General features: G+C 36.7%; 1 protein-coding gene across 7 annotated transcripts; it reads right to left on the reverse strand.

Annotated features, from left to right (window-relative positions):
• Positions 1-993: 993 nt before the first annotated feature.
• Positions 994-19,021, reverse strand: cdc14b (cell division cycle 14B). 7 transcript variants are annotated; one of them, XR_014029003.1, is made up of 17 exons: positions 18,719-19,021; positions 17,270-17,360; positions 16,354-16,429; positions 16,135-16,227; positions 15,959-16,035; positions 15,680-15,746; positions 15,549-15,611; positions 15,163-15,250; positions 14,051-14,281; positions 12,606-12,744; positions 11,760-11,928; positions 10,836-10,939; positions 8,573-8,663; positions 7,120-7,272; positions 5,221-5,268; positions 3,939-3,992; positions 1,058-1,593 (listed from the first exon to the last, which is right to left on the reverse strand). XR_014029003.1 is itself a non-coding variant. In XM_081349973.1 (16 exons), exons 1-16 carry the CDS (start codon positions 18,819-18,821, stop codon positions 1,591-1,593), a joined length of 1,590 nt encoding a protein of 529 aa, XP_081206099.1. In that variant the 5' UTR covers positions 18,822-19,021; the 3' UTR covers positions 1,058-1,590. The 7 variants fall into 7 exon arrangements, 5 of the variants coding, with proteins under 5 accessions (XP_081206101.1, XP_081206102.1, XP_081206099.1 ...); XR_014029004.1 differs by lacking the exon at positions 18,719-19,021 and adding an exon at positions 17,604-17,939; XM_081349973.1 differs by lacking the exons at positions 7,120-7,272; positions 8,573-8,663 and adding an exon at positions 3,656-3,839.
• Between the last annotated feature and the right edge of the window lie 742 nt (positions 19,022-19,763).

Here is a 19,763-nt window from a genome sequence, read left to right on the forward strand (position 1 = left end):
GAATGCGTGCGGTGTAGTGCGAAGGACGGAAGATGATGAATAACTGAATAAATAGCCTAAATGAATAAAGAGTAAGGCAAAACAAAAAGCCTAGTAGCCTAATGAAACATATGGATTGATGCAATATCTTTGCAACATTATTGAATTAATCTGTCACTATATGCCTCTGCCTACGTTTGCAAAGAGAAGAACATTTTAATTTGATTCACAATGAAACGTTACAATTAGTTTACATGCAATGAGTAGCCTAGTTTTGGTTGTTGTTGGTGGCGTTATTGCATCCCTAGTTATGCCTACAAAGCAAAATTGTTCCCTCGCGATTGGACGCTCCTGTAGCGCCGCATGCGCATCTCAAAACATCGCAACGTGAAATGCCACAAAAAGCGGTTTGTGAATAGGTCTTAGTGAGTTAGGAGTCCTCTCGACTTCTTTTAAGCTGTCCCAGACTTAGGTGCTACTTTTAGGGCTAAAATGCTTCGTGAATTACTCTTAGTGAAAAAAATTAGGAGTCCTAAAGTAACGAGTGACACGCCCATTATTTTTAGGAGTTGCTCCTAAATTCGCCAGTTAGGAGCTACTTTTAGCCTTAAAATTCTTTGTGAATACGGCCCCTGATCTCGATCGGTAAAGAATTCAATAGTTTTAATTTACGGAAGATTCTTTATTTAGGGATTAAATGGTGAAGCTGTCAAGGAATAAACCCATGTTTGTGTTATTATTATTATTTTCTTTTACAGAATTGTGATTATTGTTGTTTTCGGCAGATATGCATGCTTTAATTCTCTGTAAAGTTGTTATATTTCATCTGATTTAGCTTTTCAAACTATAGCATAAACAAGTATACCAAGTCTTGAATTACAATGGCTTTCACTTTTGTTCTTGTCTGCTAGATAAGGATTTTTAAAAATTATATTTCATTTGTAGTAAATTAAATCTTTCAGAGCTGATCAAGCATAACTAGAAGAGTTATATTATTTACTACAGAAATTGTGTCCAAAAGCAAACCTCATTAAACCCGTATTATAATATAATGACGTTCAATCATTAACCACAATGTAACTGCAGAAAGGATTTATTGAAAGGGATATGACTCAAATCCTTTCCCATTATATATATATATATACATACACATGTGAAATTATCATGATTTAAACTTGATCATCAAAATAAAAGATATGCGTTATTTACAGTAAAAAAAAAACAAAATCTATCAAATTTCAGCTTATATACAGCTTTCAGTCATGATTCACATTCGATCATTTACAGTTAATAAAGTACTAGATACAGTATTAAAAACAATATTAGTAATGCATAATAACAAAGGCAGCTCATGACACATGATATTTACAACGGGATAAAAAGTCTGACTTCACAGATGCTTAAAGCTTTCTCTGATAAAACAAAACAAAACAAAACAAAAAACTACTTTTTTCCAATTTTTATAAAATAAAAATGCAGATTTCTCAATGAACACAGATTCCTTGTTGAACACTGTTGATAGTAGATCGCTCAGACGAGTCCAGAACGCCATACGGAAGTAAAGAGTGGATGTTTCAGCGGAGGAGAGGAGCTCGAGCTTTGGAGATGGAGTTACTGTGAAGACAAGAGACGCTTTAAAGACCAAACCAACGTGTGCAACATGTCAAGAACACAACATGCGCATGCTTTAAATGCTGAGGACGCTCCATTATTAGAAAGCAGAAGGAAGCTAAAGAAGAAGAAACGAAGGAAATCTGATACCATGGTCTCTGAAAGCGCACCGATGGCATTGCGTGAAGCACTTTCCTTCTTCTGGACAGAGATGGTCTATCGCAGGCACGGGTGCAAAGGCAGTGAAGAGATAAAACCCATTAAAACTAAATCTCTGATCCTGTTAATGTTAATGTTTCAGAGGCCCGTTCACAGCTGGCGTTATTAACACGTCTCTTGTGGTCACACGTGTGGAGCGATTTAGATTAATGCTCACAAAGGCTGCTTTCATTTGATCAAAAATACAGTAAAAATAGTGAAATATTATTATAATGTAAATCAGCTGTTTTCTATGTGAATATACAGTAAAGTGTAATTTATTCCTGTCAATTTTCAGCATCATTACTCCAGTCTTCAGTGTCACATGATCCTTCAGAAATCACTCTAATATGATGATTTGATGATCAAGAAACATTTATGATTATTATCAATGTTCATATTTTTGTGGCTGTTTTTTAAGTAAAAAAAAATAAAAAAATACTTTTATTTATCAAGGACGCATTAAATTGATCAAAAGTGACAGTAAAGACATACAAAATAACATTTTTTGAATAAACGCTGTTCTTTTGAACTTTCTATTCATCAAAGAATCCTGAAAAATAAAATCTATCAGTTTTCACAAAAAATATGAACATTGATAATAATCATGAATGTTTCTCGAGCATCAAATCCTCATATTAGAGTGATTTCTGAAGGATCATGTGACACTGAAGACTGGAGTAATGATGCTGAACATTCAGCTTTGATCACAGGATATAAATTACACTTTACTGTATATTCACATAGAGAACAGATGATTTACATTAGAATAATATTTCACTGTTTTACTGTATTTTTGATCAAATAAATGCAGCTTTGGTGAGCATAAATTCCAAACATCTAAAAACTAGAGCTTTAAACTTTGCATCTGCGTGCAGCTTTAAAAGCTCAAATATATTGACAGATAAACCCGATCAGAGATGCACGATCATCCAGGAGTAAACGGGTCCGACTCAAGATCACTGACACTGATACTGGAGAAGTCATTCAGACCCAATCATGATCCAGTCTAAACTGGAGCTGGGCAACGACTAATCACATCCAAAATAAAAGTGTGTGTTTACATAATAAATGAGACCCTGGATCACGTCACCAGTCTCGAGTCGCACGGGGATATCCGACAATACATGTACGGGTCAAAATTATAGATTTTTCTTTCATGCCGAAAAATCATTAGGATATTAAGATCATGTTCCATGAAGATATTTAGTAAATTTCCTACCGTAAATATATAAAACACGTGTTTCTGTGAGTGAATGCTGCACAATCACCAACATAAATGAACAACTTTAAAGGAGATTTTCTCAATGTTTCGATTTTTTTGCACCCTCAGATTCCAGATTTACAATAGTTGTATCTCAGCCAAATATTGTCCTATCCTAACAAACCACACATCAATGGAAAGATTATTTATTCAGCTTTCAGATTATGTTTAAATCTCAATTTAAAAAAAAGTGACCCATGTGACTGGTTTTGTGGTCACGTGTGTGTACTGTGTATAATTACTTTATATATAAATACACACACATGCATGTATATACATTTACACAATGTTTATTATATATAAATATTTTATATATTAATAACACATTTTTCTTAAATATATACATGCATGTGTGTGTATTTATATATACAAAATAATTATACACAGTACACACACATATATTATGTAAACACAGACTTTTATTTTGTATGCGACTGATAGTTGCCCAGCCCTGAATCACGATCGAGTCGTCCATGATTAGCGTGATAGCGTGCAAGCGAAGACGAGAGACGCTCAGCCCGTCAGAGTCATGCAGGAAAGATGGAGGCGTGACGGAGACGAGAGCGTTCACGAGCCCCGGTCACACGGGCTTCTGGGACTTACTGAGCTCAGGGAACTTATGGCAGAGTAAGTCCTCTGGTGCGGCTTTAAGTGCTTTAAGCTCGACTGCTTGATGAAACTACTGTTGGCCATAGAGCCAGCGCTAACGTCAGAGAACACGCCGTCCGTTTCACAGGCCATTACGTGCAAGCTGCCTAAAGACTGAGCGAGCCTTGAATGTAAAGGGCTGTGAAAGGAAAACGTCAACCATCACACTAGAGCTTTGCTCAAGTTGCTTTAGTGATTTTAATGCAAAACGGCGTAAAAACCTCATTGAATCACTCACCCACTGGCCCTGTTGGACCCGAGCGACGCCCGCGTCCTTTTCCTTTTATCCGAGCTGCATGAGGGACATTTACAGATTATAGCAAAGTTGATCATTTAGCATTTAAATACATTTATGTTTTCAGTAATCGAATACCAATGCTCTAAATAATTAAATATGAAAAATTTATATAAATATATATAAAAAAAAGGACTGGTTTAAAAATATTAAAAAAAAATATATATTTTTTTTATTTGTCAGTAATCGAACACCAATGCTATAAATAATTAATTTAAATATTTAAAATAAAAACAAATCAAAATTAAATAATTGCTTAAAAAAAGTATATTTTTTGTCAGTAACTGAATACCAATAATCTAAATAATTAAATATGAAAAATGTATATAAATATTTTAAAAAATGACTGGTTTAAAAATATATATATAAAAAAAATATATTTTTTATTTGTCAGTAAATCGAACACCAATGCTATAAATAATTAATTAAATATTTAAAATAAAAACAAATCAAAATAAAATACTTGCTTAAAAAAAGTCTATTTTTTGTCAGTAATTGAATGCCAATAATCAAAATAATTAAATATTAAAAATTAATAAAAAAAATAGTCAGTAATCAAACACCAATGCTATAAATTAATTAAATATAATGTTTACAAATTTAAATAATTTAAAAATAAAAACAAATCAAAATAAAATACTTGCTAAAAAAAATCTATTTTTTTGTCCGTAATCGAATACCAATAATCTTAAAAAAAAAAAAAAAAAAAAAAAAAAAAAAAAGAGTAGTCAGTAATCTAACACCAATGCCATAAATAAATTAAATAAATAAAAATAAGAATAATTTTAAAATAAAAAACTTAAAAAAACCCTACTTTTTGTCAGTAATCAAATACCAATAATTTAAATATATATATATATATATATATATATATATATATATATATATATATATATATATATATATATATATATATATATAAATAATTAAAAAAGTAAAAACAAAATTTTTAAAAAAGCAAAATATTTTATTTGTTTAGCTACATAACATGACAATGTGAATATGTTGATAATTTTATTATTATTGCTATATTAACTTAAAATCTCAGGGGTTCGACTGACAAAGCAACCCTTTTACAACCTCGCATACGTTATTGCAAAATAACTCTGTTAAAAAGGAATATGATGTTAAAGAGATTTGGCAAAAGTTATATTCTCTGTATTTCTTTAAACAAGTATATAATTACAGAGTACACAGTTTTATTCAAATAAATAGCAAAAGTTACCTTAATGACTTTGATGTTGATTTGGTGTGAATTGTATTTTCTTCCAACCTGCAAGTAAAGAAAAAAAACAACATTTCATAAATATTTAAAAGCATTCTCTACAGCCGCCGCCAAATCATACAACGTGCATCTGTACGGTCATTCAGCAAACTTGATTATTGAGAGCAAAAAACATCATTTCTGTGGATTTGGCCATTCACGCATTCCATAACGAGACATTTATCAGCAATGATCTCTTCAGAAATATGAATCAGAAATAATTGTGCAGTCAGCTTCATTGATTATGACTGAACTTGAACTATAGAGGATTACACTTCAATATGCATTATATTTTATTGCTATCTGATATTGTTTTTATCATTATGGTTTTGTTGTTGGAATTAAAGAGCTTTTGTGAAATGTATAGGAATAATGCAAATTGATTTTGGCGTCGTTTTAATATAAAACATGGTCCATTTCATCTTATATGTGGATTAATTCCCACAAAACATTGTTTCAAAGCAGCTTTATGGGATAGTAGCTCGCTCGGGGCTTTAAAGCAAGGAGAAAAACTCCATAAGACATTTAGATGAAGAGGGAGAGACACAAAACACACATGTACATCCGTACAAAAACTATCCAGTTGTATAAAGTGTGTTAAACGTCATGTTTCCGAATTAATTGTTGAATTGTACTGTGTTTTAAAGTAAGGCCAGATTAAAGGATCAACATGAAGAATTAATGTTGAAACTCCAAAGTGGAAAAACACAAGGATCAATGCATTACATTTATGACATATTCTCAGTTCATGTTTACGCTGGTCAAACTCAACACACCAAACTGAGGCATTAGACGAACCTCACGAATCTGATTCCAGAAAAGCATAATAATAATAATAATAATAATCCTCCAGTGAAGTTGAAGGAATGTTCCAGGTTTTAAGCTCTATTGACAGCAGAATGTGCATCATAATGTGCATTACCACAGAAAATACATGACTTATTAAAAATATACGATTTTTAAGACCAAAATTTAAATAAAAAATTGGGTTGCTCACAGTTTTAAAAAAGTACAGCCACAAAAGTCACTTAATAACCTGGTTATGTACATTTATATATATATATATATAAAAAAAAAAAAAAGAATTCATTACTTAAAATAAAATACAACTGTGTCAATTTCAATTATGTCGTCAATTTTGACTTAGTAAGTCATAATTTCGACTTTTTATCTCATAATTATGACCTAACGGCATTTTTTTGTTGGCATTGCAAATTATTTCCTGGATTTCTGATTCTATTTTACTAAAGTCCCCCTGTGGTGTAAATCCAGCTTTTAATGTTGTGTCTGTGTGGTGTTTTTAATCTGCTTTAAGACAAAGCATGTGTAAATTCATAAGTCGACAGCATTGCTGAGTATTTCCTCCTTAAAACTGCAGTGAACCAAAGACAGTCTCAAAAACACGCTTTGAAATCGCTGGTGTTTCTGACGTCACAAACTACCTTGTAACCAATCAGATCAACGTGTGATCGTCAACCAGTGGATCTCTGAGCTGAGTGAGTGAGTGGAGGCGGGGCTCATTTGCATATTCATAGAACTGCGCATACTAAATGAGGCAAGGGTGTCGAGTTACATTCAAGATACTTTAAGGCATAAAGACTTAAACTTTTAAATATGTCATTTTGGAGATCAAAGATGAGTTAAGGGATACAATTATTGACTACAGGGGGACTTTAAAAGAGTGATTTATTGTTGGATATATTCAACATTAAGCCACAAATGCTGAAAATAGAGCTTATCGTTCGTAAAATCAAACCGAAATGTTCCTAAAGGAATAAAACAATGCTGTATCTCAGACTGGCGTCAGAGTTTTCAGGACGCCTGTGATGTTTGTAAAGGACGATCCGTCGAGACACTTACAGCGTTCCAGTCCAAAGAAGGGCTAAGAGAGTGACGGGAGAAATCATTTACAATCCCACCCCGTCTATACAGTAATGGATGGAAGGGAAGCCAAACAACATCCAGCAGAAGACAACGCTACAGAGAGCAGAGAGCAGCAAAGCTAGCGGCCATCTGAACACAGGGGCGAAACTCAGAACACAACACAAGACAAGGAAGACAGACAGAAGCCTTTTCCCATCACTGCACACTGGACGGATCCGCAAAACCACATTCACTCCAGTTCTGCCTCATTACAACATGAACCGTGTGCTTTAAAGTGCCCTTATTTTGCTATTAAAGCTCCTAATGTTGTTTTCAAGGTCTCCCATAACAGATTTACATGCATCTAAAGTCAAAAACTCTAGTTTCCTCATAATCTCCACTTCAGCGTCAGCTCTTTTCTCTCAGTGTCTGAAACGCTTCGATCGAAGATTCAGTCTCTCTAAGCTCCGCCTCTGAGAGCCGCTCTGCTGTGATTGGTCAGAAAGCAAACGCTCATTATCTGAATCTCAGCTCTTGATCACAGTGATGCGAACAGTAACGATGGCGTGTGTTTTACCGAATCAATCTGAGTCTTCTCGACACAAACCAAACTCTTCCAGTCTCAGATAAACTACAGTGTTTGTGGGCGGAGCTAAGAGACGCTGTTCAGCCAATCAAGACCAGAGGCGGGCATGATGCAAATTAGTTACATTGCAACACTGTAACAGGAAGTGAGACTGGAATTACTGACAGCTGTTCAGAATCGGCCTTCTTTTGGGAGATAATGACTTCATTTCTATGTGAAATTTCTACATTTTCTATGTGATATATAATAATTTTGATCTTCGCAGACCTTTTTCCATTCACAAACAGCTGCTATATTACACACTACATGAAAGATAATATCCCAAAAAGCATAATAGGGGCACTTTAAAACCAGGATTTTTGATCATGGATCGGGATAAAACGGAGTAAATGCTCTTTATAGACACTTAAATATTACAAAACTTAAGCCTACAAACAAAATTTAGATCGTAAATCGAATTCAATCAGTGTCTGTATTTGTCCGAGATCAGATCCAGTTTACAGTGCAATTGAAAAAGACGATCAAAGCAAACCGGCCACAGTGTGTCACAACAACACAACGCAGTTCACACACGTCATGCATACACACATCATCAAACATCATCATGCAAAGCCAAGACTTGGTTAGAACATCAAAAAAGCACTGAACATGTTACAAGAAAGGTCAGAGCAGTTTATGAAGCTGGACGGCCTTTTTTTGTTGTGAGCCCATTTACACTTTTAGACCCAAACTGAGGTTTAGTTAAAAAACAAAACAAAACACACGTTCTCAGTGAACGTGGAAGCAAAACAAAGGCACTGAATGAAATGAGGACCTGCGTCAGCCACTTGTTCGTTATGATGGGCGATGATGTCACAGACTCACCTGAACGTCATTCTGCTACCGTTTCAACGACACACAACAGTCGGGCCACAGCGAGCCCAGAAAACTGCAACACTTTACTACCATTCGCCTGCTGTGTGATAAAAGGCTTTTGGGGTCTTTCTCGTCTCGCCAGCACAATCATTAACAGGAAGACTCTAACACCGTGTCCTAACTACACGCGCCGCGATAAAAGCCTCTTCTCCATGTTAATCAGAGTGTGTGTCCTAACCAGCCGCGACACGCGACGATTCTAGTTTAGAAACGGTTTCTATTTTTCTGCGACGTCGCGCTAGAACAACAAACACAAAGTGTGGCGATGATAATCTGAGGCGCTGTTTATGTGCTTTATTTAATGTTAAAAGCGTGTCATGTGACTTTGAATATCATTTAGTGCTCCAGCTTTGTGGCTGCAAAAGCAACAGAGGATAATTCACCTCAGATCTTGAAATTAAACAAATGGAAACAAGAATGTTCAAACTGTGAACAAACAAGTGTATTCTTTGGCAAAGATTGTTTTAGTAACTCAGCCTATGTGTTTGAATAATGTTTAAATGGTGTAATATTTGTGAATTTGATTATGTAGCGACTTATCCATGTTCTTGCGAGTGCCATCAGGATTACTCTCTGGTGCCGTGAGACTCCGCCCATATGCTGTTCTGATTGGCTGACTCTGCCCACATGCTGTTCTGATTGGCTGACTCCGCCCACACACTTCTGATTGGCTGACTCCGCCCACACGCTGTTCTGATTGGCTGACTCTGCCCACACGCTATTCTGATTGGCTGACTCCGCCCACACTCTGTTCTGATTGGCTGACTCCGCCCACACACTGTTCTGATTGGCTGACTCCGCCCACACGCTGTTCTGATTGGCTGACTCCACCCACACACTGTTCTGATTGCTGACTCCGCCCACACGCTGTTCTGATTGGCTGACTCCGCCCACACACTGTTCTGATTGGCTGACTCCGCCCACACGCTGTTCTGATTGGCTGTGGGTTTTGATTGATTTTGACGTATTTCGCAGTCGCGTCTAGCGTGGACAGACTAATTATTTGTCGCTGGAATCTTATCGCGTCGCATCTGGTTAGGACACGGTGTAAAACATGCAGTTAGTCTCTGTAAGTCATGCACACACACTTAAACATCCATCATTACCGGAAAACCACTATTTATGCAGATTATCCGGTGGGGGAAATCGACTCGATGAGTGTCTAACGCGGTTCACGTCCACTGGCGCGTGGCTTTCTCAACTTCATTTCCTAGTTCACGTTAATGGGGGATTCAGTGCTGTAAAGCTACTGGTCTCTCAATTATAAACATGATCAAAACACACACAATCTCCTCCAGTCCTTCTGTCGTCTGATTGATAATTTATTATTATTTAATCAAGAAAGTCTTTAAGTATAATTGTACAAACGTCCTCCTTCAGCTCGAGCTTCATGAGTCTTTCCTCTGTCAAATCTGACCTGATTTTATCAAGTTAACGCAAGAATAACTTTCATATTGTTAGTAATATTGCATTATAGTATTAAATATGATCTTCAGGCTTTTGAGGAAGATTTATTTGTTCGTCTCTGTATTGCATTGCATTATATGTTTTAAAACTACAGAGCTTTAATTATAAAACTAAGCATTTAAATATAATCTTACTAAAACATTATTGGCAGATATTGATATTCACATGCGTTTTATGTAAATATCTGCTATACTGTTATAAAGATCTCATTGATTTACATTATACGCATCAAAATTTCATATAAATATCAGCATCTGCACCATATTTTTGCTCACTTTGAGCCTCTGAATAAAATTAATCTGTTTTTCTTTCATATTCTCACGATATCTGACTTTATGAGCCATAAAAGCCTGATGTATCTTAAGATACATTTAGATATTAGATTCAATAAACTGTTCCATTTAAAAAAAACTAGATTTTTTTTTACTATTTCAGGCTTTAAAGAGTTAAATTGTTACACATCACCTTTAATTCAGATCTCAAATGCAGTTAGCATGCATTCATTGTATCTTCGTAGCAATAAAACAAAAACCAAAGCTCACAAAAAGCCTGGGAATTTGAAATAAAAGTTGGTCTTTTCTGAAATCATAAGCACAATGACTTTATGAAGGATTTATTCCTGAAGACTCGCAGGAATCGAGCGGATTGCTCCTGCGCCAGTGGACCCGCACCGTCAGCCTCGATGGACACGTGTGTGTGTGTGTGTGTGATGGACAGGAGAGGGGTGTAATGGAGAAGAACTTACGATAGTGAGCCCGTGGACGCTCTGGACTGCCTCTTACTCTTCAGAGCTCGGAGTTTATCGCCTTGCGTGAGACCGCCACACTCCTCTTCATCTTCCTCCGTGTGCTGAAGAAATGAACAACACATCTGGTTAAAGGGGTCCTATAATGCCCTTTTCACAAGATGTAAAGTAAGTCTCTGATGTCCCCAGAGTGTGTGTGTGAAGTTTCAGCTCAAAATACCCCACAGATATTTTTATATAGCATGTTAAAGTTGACACTTTTTGAGGGTGAGCAAAAACCGTTGTTTTTGTGTGTTCCTTTAAATGCAAATGAGCTGCTGCTCCCGGCACAGGGGGCGGAGCTACAAGAGCTTGTGTGTGTGTGTGTTAGCAGCTCCAATTACCTCACACACACATGCACTGAAAATTTCAAAAACTTTTAGTCTTTTATGTTCAAACCGGAGTCAGACAATGATGGAGAGACTCGAGAAGAAGTGACAGCATGTAGAAGCAACAGGACATTTCTGAATGTTAGTTGATGAATTTATGTAGTTATCTTCTAGTCACTGATTAGCATATTCTGTCATTATAATCAATAAATCGTGTTCTGGGGGCAGGGTTTATGCAAATTTTAGTGTTAGTGATGTCACTAACCCGTGAAGAAGCTCATTATAGTTCCTACCAGCCGTTTGTTGTAGTCCTTAAAAAGTGATTTCTTTAAAAGCAAATCTCTCCCTTTGCTTTGAACTTTGAGCGTCGTAACTTTGCAGATGTTGTTTATGCTCAAACAGCAACATTACACACTAACTAAAGTTAGAAAAGTGATCAGATTATATTTTCCTTGCTAATTGTGCACTTATTTGCCATTAAAGCAACAAAGTGGACCAAACTTTATGTTGTTGGTCAAATGCACACATTAACTGAGCTGTTAGTGTAGTTACTCACCGTTTCAGAGGCTGATTTCCTCTGTGAAATGTTCTTGTTGGTGCCATTGATGGAGATATCTTCCACTCCGGACAGGATTCCAGCCACTGCCGTTTTACTCGAGCCGTTTTCCTGCACATTTACGTTTTGACGGTACAGATCACCCTCTGCCCAGAGACTCGACTGCTTTCTGTTGGATTCAGACGCGTATAAATTAGTATTAGGCCTAGACTGGTATATACAGTACTGGTCAAATGTTTGGAATAATTAAGATTTTTATTGTTTTTGAAAAAAAGTTTCTTCTGCTCACCAAGGCTGCGTTTATTTGATCAAAAATACAGTAAAATCAGTGAAATATTATTCTAATGTAAATCATCTGTTCTCTATGTGAATATACAGTAAAGTGTAATTTATTCCTGAGAATTGTAAAGAGTTCAACCAGGCGCTCAGGTAGAGTAAGAGTCTGTGATAGGTGCTTTTGGAGTAGGGGAACAAATCCAAAGTAAAACAAGTCCCAGGCACTCAAAAAAAAAATCCAAGGAGGAGAAGGAAAAAAAGGTTAATAATCATAAATGTTTCTTGATCATCAAATCATCATATTAGAATGATTTCTGAAGGATCATGTGACACTGAAGACTGGAGTAATGATGCTGAACATTCAGCTTTGATCACAGGAATTACACTTTACTGTATATTCACATAGAAAACAGATGATTTACATTAATATTTCACTATTTTTACTGTATTTTTGATCAAATAAACACAGCCTTGGTGAGCACAGCATTAATCTAAATTCTGGTACTCCAAACTTTTGCCCGGTACAATATCGACATTGCTGTGGATTAAAGCGTTTGCAGAATCACCCACTCTTCAACAAAGTTCTGTTGAGGTCCAATGACTGATCCGGGTCTGCAGATCCTGATCCATGCGATGGCTTCGGCTGCAGTGAGTCTGAAGTGCTTCATCATGTAACAGCCAATCAGAGTCCCTGTTCGGCCCAGACCCGCTGAAACACAGTGGTTACGCCGGTCAACATCTCTACTTCATGATATTGAATTATATGGGGAAAACCTTTTAAATATATGGAGCTACACTGTTATTGGTAGCTGAAAGCATATTAGCTGAAATATTTAATAAACAAACAAGCACTGTGAATAATTTTCACATGTACAAACTCTGATAACAACCAGACATGTAAAACAAGCAAAGTTTACATGCAAATCAATAAACAACAACACAGGAAAGATTCTGTGCAGGCCTTATCAGTGTAGGAACATTTTTCAGCTTGTGACGTCTATCACAAAGTCGTGATGTTGTTTAATCCCTAACCTCTACTAGAATATAATTATTTTCCTCATATTCTCCATTGTTGCGGCTCCTCTCGTCCCAGTCTGTCAGTAACGCTCTGTTTACTTCAGGGTTCGTACACACACTATAAAATGAAATTCCAGGACTTCAAGCACTACTTTTTGGTTTTCAAGGACTACAATCAGAGATCTCACTTATCAAAAAGGTAAATAGATAAAAATAAATAAATAAATAAAAGGTACTAATAAAGCGCAGCACATGCAATGGCTGTGGTAACTTTAACCATTAAAAGGATACTATGACAAAGATATTGATTTTCTTGTTCAAACTGATATATGATTGACCTTTAGAATGAAAGCTGTATCATATCCTTGAATATTTATGAGCAATATCACGCTCATAGTCATGTGAAATGGCTCTATATCAATATCAGACGGGTGAGAAAAGATTGCGTCATCAATAAAATTAAACTATTTTCTAATATAGCCTTTAGTCTATCAATAGTTCAAGCACTTTCAAGTATCTTTTCATAAATATGGCTTAAAAAAAGTCAAAAAGTCGAATTCAAGCACCTAGTAGGAACCCTGTTAGTTCCTGTCTCTATGAAGCCCCTCCTTCTGAAAAGCAAACTGTGCTCTGATTGGTCGGCTGGATCAGTGTGTTGTGATTGGTCGAGTGTTTCGAGAGTGTTTGGGGAAAAGTCCCGCCCCTAATTACCATAACCGCCATTTTAAAACTACTAACTAACTCAACCAGGCCCCGCCCCTTTATTCTGCGTATGAATTATAATGAGGAATATTGTGACGTGTTCTGTTCGTTCCTGGAAGAAACTCAAGACTAATGGAGGCGTTTCAGGAGTTCAGAAGCACTGACACTGATATAGAGGATAACTGGAGCTTCTTCATGATCAAACAGCAACTCTACACACTAAACACACAAGAACATGAGGAAAAGCACAATAGATGCTCTTTAAGCGTGCATAAAACGAGCTTTAAGTGCCGGACCTTTACAGTGGACGGCGATGGCTCCGTCAGCGCTCTCGCAGATGTTCAGGAACTTGCTGACGATGGCATCGTTAGGCGTACTTCCATCTACGAAGAACAGGTCGTGGTGTTTGAAGCCCATGTCTGTGAAACGCTTGGCGTCGTACATTTTCTTGTTGAGCCGGATGATGTTGGTGATGTTGTGCTTCCTGAAGTACGGGAAATACGCCTCAGGGGCATGAAGAGGGTATCCTGAAGGAAAACAGAACAAATGTATATAAATCTGAACATTCCAGACCAGTTTTACACAGATCAGACTAGAGTTAGAGTTAAAGGATTAGTTCATTCAGAATTAAAATTTCCTGATAGTTTGCTCTCCCCCACGCCATCCAAGATGTTCATGTCTTTCTTTCTTCAGTGGAAAAGAAATTAAGGTTTTTGAGGAAAACACTCCAGGATGTTCCTCCATATAGTGTCTTCAATGGGGTCCAACGGGTCGAAGGTCCAGATGTGAGTTTCAGTGCAGCTTCAAAGTCTCGACACGATCCAGCCGAGGAATAAGAGTCTCATCTGGACAAACCAGCCGACATTTTATAACTAAATACACATTTATATACTTTTAACCTACAAATGCTCGTCTTGGACGTCCACAACTTCACGCATTACGTAATCAGGTTGAAAGGTCACGCATGTTCCGGTTCAGAAATGTAGGATAGGGTTTGACTTAGTCTTTGCACGTTCTCTTTGTAAACACTGGGTCTGTTCTTCCCCCACGTCACGCTTGACCTTTCAACCTGATTACGTAATGTGTGTCTCATCACAGCGAGAGCAAGACCAGGTTAAAAAGTATATAAATGTGTATTTTGTTATAAAATGTCGGCTGGTTTGTCTAGATGAGACTCTTATTCCTCGGCTGGATCGTGTCGAGACTTTGAAGCTGCACTGAAACTCACATCTGGACCTTCGACCCGTTGGACCCCATTGGAGCACTATATGGAGGAACATCCTGGAGTGTTTTCCTCAAAAACCTTCATTTCTTTTCCACTGAAGAAAGAAAGACATGAACATCTTCTGAAGTGTAATAATCCTTTAAAGTATTTGTATAATGCGAGAACAAGCGAATCCATACACACCATTCTCAATTTTACTCTTGGGATGAGGACCGCTGAAAGCCAGAAACTTCCCTGGAATGATCCAGTTAAAATCTCCATTTTCTGCCCGCTGGAAAAAATATTAAAGATCAAAATTAACAAATGCACATAATTGTTTTTTTTTTTTTTTGCACTGTAATCAGAATAAGTTCCTCTTGCAGCATCTCTGATGATGTGGGCGGGGCAACCTGTCACTCACATGAGATCAGCCAATAGCAAACCACAACCATCCAATCAATTCCTCACATACAAAATCAAGCCCCGCCCACATTTGTTCTTCGTCCAGAAGCGTTTCACTCAGATAAACGGCACTAGCGCAACCTCCCCTTTAAAGACGCATTAAATCCGAAGTGTGAGATTAAACTCACCTCATAATGCTCATATTCCTCCACATTAAACTGGGAGAAATCCAGCCAGCCGAGGTGCAGAGCCTGAAACACAAGCATGCGATCAGTAGGAATAGTGAACGAGTCTGGTGAAGCTGCAGGATCTGGATTACCTTGTGAACGCCACGTAGACAGTCAAGAATATTCAGATTGTACATGCAAGTTCCAAAAGACGCATCTCTGTGAATGTAACGGAAAAAAATAAGTCAGAGATTAACAGAAATAATCCAAAGGAAATGAGATTTACTATTACAACTGCTTTTTAAATAGGCCATCCCATTCATTTTTATTTTTCCTGAGGTCCACATGCAACTTGTTGTGCCGGAAAACTTGATACCACCTCATAATAATATGCATTTTAATGAATAATGTAGGGAATAAATTTAAATTACCGAAAAGGAAGATACGATGCATTTTGAGAGACGAGAAGGCTGTACGCTTCTTCTGGTGTTTTCTGCAGATGCATTACCTATAAAAATGTTATAAATATGTTTGAGCATTTCATAAGATTGCACTTTCCTAAAAGGCAAAATAAACAGTAAATATAAAGTTGGACTGGGAAACTCACAGCGTAAGAGCCGATCAAATACGCAGCATTAGCTTGTTTCTTTCTGTCCCCACAGGTATAAAACACAATTTTCTTCTTTGCATGAACACAAGACTGTTGGATTAGAAAAGCACACATTCAAATCTCTGAAGTGATATTGCATGCTTACATGGAAAGACTGTGTTTAGTAGAACAGTGCAACGTTGCATTTTATGTGCCAGTATAATGAAGCGTCATTACCTTCAGCTTCTTGTTGAGCTTGCAACAGAAGCGATAAAACATGGCCAGGTTGAGCGGGCCAAAGTCCGCATAGAAGCTGTTCAAATATAAAAATCAAAGAGGTCAGTGATAAAGATCTGGTGCAATGCACTGGAAACTACAGGCTATTCTAATGGTGAGAAACTCAACAAAAATATGGGTTTTGTCTTGATTATGGGACAGTGTGAGTTTTTCTTTCGATTGTTGTGGTACACAAAACTAGTTTACATGCATGCATGAATAAATACACACATATGTGCATAAATGCATCCGCATACATGTGTAAACTTATGTATGCATGCATGTATGAATGAATGAATGAATTTATTCACATATATATGCATGCATAAATACGGAATATAGATGCATTCATACATAAGTTTGCAAAATCTAGAAAAATGGCTCATTATACGATATAGTGAGAATATGGAGGAAAAACACATTAATTTTATTCAGAGGCCCAAACTGAGCAAAAATATATATTGCAGAAACTTTCCTAAAATGCATATAATAAATATCTGTCAATAATATGACTTTGCAAGATTATATTGAAATGCTTAGTTTCATAATCAAAGCTCTATAGTTGTAAAACATATAATGCAATGCAATGCAATGATGATTAAGAGATGAACATATAAACCTTCCTCAAAAGCCTGACGACCATATTTGATACTAAGTAAAAAGACCACGAGCTAAAGGTGGACGTTTTTACAATTATACTAAAAGGCATTTTCTTGCTAAAAAAGCTTAAACTATCAATCAAAAGATATGAAGTAAATTGTGTGCAATGATTTTGAACATGTAAGAGGCCTCATCACTTATCAAATATGATAATGTAGCATTAAGTGTATTAGAATGATGCGCCATAGACTGTGTTTTACAAGTAAACCTCTCTTACTTCTCATAGGAGAGCTCTTCATCTATGCAGAAACAGTGTCTGTCAGGAGAGCTCTTCACCTTCTGATGAAGAAGAGCAAAATATAGCTGATCTGAAAAACACAAAGTGCACATGATGAAGGAAACCAAACTATTCTGAAATCTCTCACAACAGAAGCGTTTCCACGCGGTCCATTAATGTAAACACATCTGATGAATCTAACGTTATTGGTCCGAGAGATTTGAATCCGCGTCCCGGAAGTGAGTTAAAAAACAAAACCCAGTGAATTCACACAGACTGATCCGGCACACAAAACTAAAGGACATTTAAAAACAGAAAGAAATACGAGCATCACCTTTAATGACCTCGATGCAGTTTGACAGATCGCAGGTTTCTATGTAAACGTCGTTCCGGTGCATTTTATTTTAAATCTTGGTTTAGTTTAATCTAATTCCAAACTACATTTACACATATACAACCAAAAACAGTCAAATTTTCGTCGACACTTAATGAAGAAATCGTGTGTGTTATAGGAGATTATGCGACAAGAAAGTAAAAATACTTGATGTTTACGCGTTGAACTTGAATTAAAAACTAAGAGAAACTAAAACAATACATCCGCTTTAATTCTATATAAACGTAAATAACGTAACACAGCACTAGCGATCTTTCTCTCTTGCTCCTGAAGTCCGAGTAAAGTTCAATCAATGCCGTTTAAAGCCAAAGTTAAAAGCTTTTCCGGCACCTGATTGGTTCACAATCGCACCGCTCACACGTCAATCACAACTAGGCCCCTCCTTACAGAATTTAAACAGTAGAGCAAGGAATATTCGATGCGCCGATTGGTCAAAAGAAACTATTTTTAGGATTGTTCGTAGTGTGTTTCTTTGTTTAAAAACACATTTCCTCTCATTTTCATGACTGTAACGTAAACCAAAAACTTAAATTGTAAAGTAATTACGCACATTTGTTGTATAGTCTATAATTTATGCAATTAAAAAACCTTTTCCGGTACCTGATTGGTTCACGGGCGTACCGCTGACACGTCAATCACATTAGGCTCCTCCCTCCACAGAATTTAAACTAAAGAGCAGGGAGCATTCGACTCTGATTGGCACGCTGCCCAAGCCGTTGCTAGGAGAGAAGCGTCGATTGGCCAATAGGATTTAATTTTTTTCTCGCTTTGATTTACTATTTATTACACTCATTTTCAGTGATTTACAATCAGCGAACAGAACAAAGAAGATGATTTAGCCCTTGAACAGGCAAAATTAGAAGTTAACAGTGATGTTTTAATTACTCTCATATATAACCAGCGTTAATCTCCATATAAACAGCAGTTTAAGTCTGATGTTCGGTGCAAAAAAGCTCCAAATTAACCCCTGACAGGAATTATAGCACACTACTTTATGACCCCAATGTTGGTTCTACTTTATGAGATCATTATGGCAGCGTCTGTGGTTTGTTTACCTGTGATATGAACGTAAATATCGCTCTTGGACTCCGTCTGGCCGCTCAGGGAAGCGCAGAGTCTTTTCCTCGACTCGCTCCGTCGCTCGCTCTTGCGCTTCATACTTCTCTAGGCATGCAAAGATGGCGTTTCAAACGGGAATGTGCGATGAAAGTGCGTTATTGTGCATAGTCCAGCTTGTAACAGCTCCATGCGCTGCAGACCGAAGTATATTTGAGCCAGTTGTCCTGCGAGTGACGTATGTGGAAGGCAAGTTTCTAAAAGCCTTTCGAGTGACGTCACTGCGCCACCATCCTGCTGCCCAACATCCGGGCACTGGCAGAACTTTAACCCGTCACGAAACCTATTTTTTACAGTCTATGCACGAAACACTCTGAGATTGGTTTTTAGGATTGTTTGTATTGTGTTTTTATGATTTCATCTAATTCTCATAACTGTAGTGTAAAAAAATTGTAGTGTTTTATCCTACAATTGTTAGAAAACCAAAGCCATATGTCTAAACAAGTTGTGTTCCAAATCTAAAGTTGATGTCGCAAAACTTGAAACGCTAAAAGGTAAGGTATGCCTAATTTATGATGATTACTAAAAAGTGATGGGGGGAAAAAGCAATAAAAACCCTTACTGGGACACTTACAGTTAACAGACTAAATTGTTAAGAATTTATGCATAATGGGGATATATTAGTTTAAAATATATGCAGATTTAACTTTCTTTATGTCAAATATCTTATTTCTTATCTTTTGAGTTTGGGGATGAAACTTAAACTGGACATATATGGATCTGGATATAAATATAAATATATATACATATATGCATGCAGATAGTGAAAGAATAGCTGTATAGCTGCTTCTGCATACATCCATACATTCATGCGTGCGTGCATACATTCAAACATGCATTCATACATCCATGCATGCATATACATACATTCAAACATGCATTCATACATCCATGCATGCATGCATACATTCATACATGCATAAAACATATATACATAGATGCATGCATGCATACATATATACATACATTCATACATGCATGCAT

Source organism: Scardinius erythrophthalmus (genome assembly GCF_964197995.2).
Source record: "Scardinius erythrophthalmus genome assembly, chromosome: 20".
Classification (NCBI taxonomy): domain Eukaryota; kingdom Metazoa; phylum Chordata; class Actinopteri; order Cypriniformes; family Leuciscidae; genus Scardinius; species Scardinius erythrophthalmus.

Coding starts and splice junctions, on each gene's coding strand:
- cdc14b (XM_081349973.1), bottom strand. CDS start 18,821: ATGAAGCGCAAGAGCGAGCGACGGAGCGAGTCGAGGAAAAGACTCTGC. Junction 16,430..17,269: donor GAAGAGCTCTCCTATGAGAA/GTAAGAGAGGTT, acceptor ATATTTGAACAG/CTTCTATGCGGACTTTGGCC. Junction 14,282..15,162: donor CAAGAGTAAAATTGAGAATG/GTGTGTATGGAT, acceptor GTTTTCCTTCAG/GATACCCTCTTCATGCCCCT.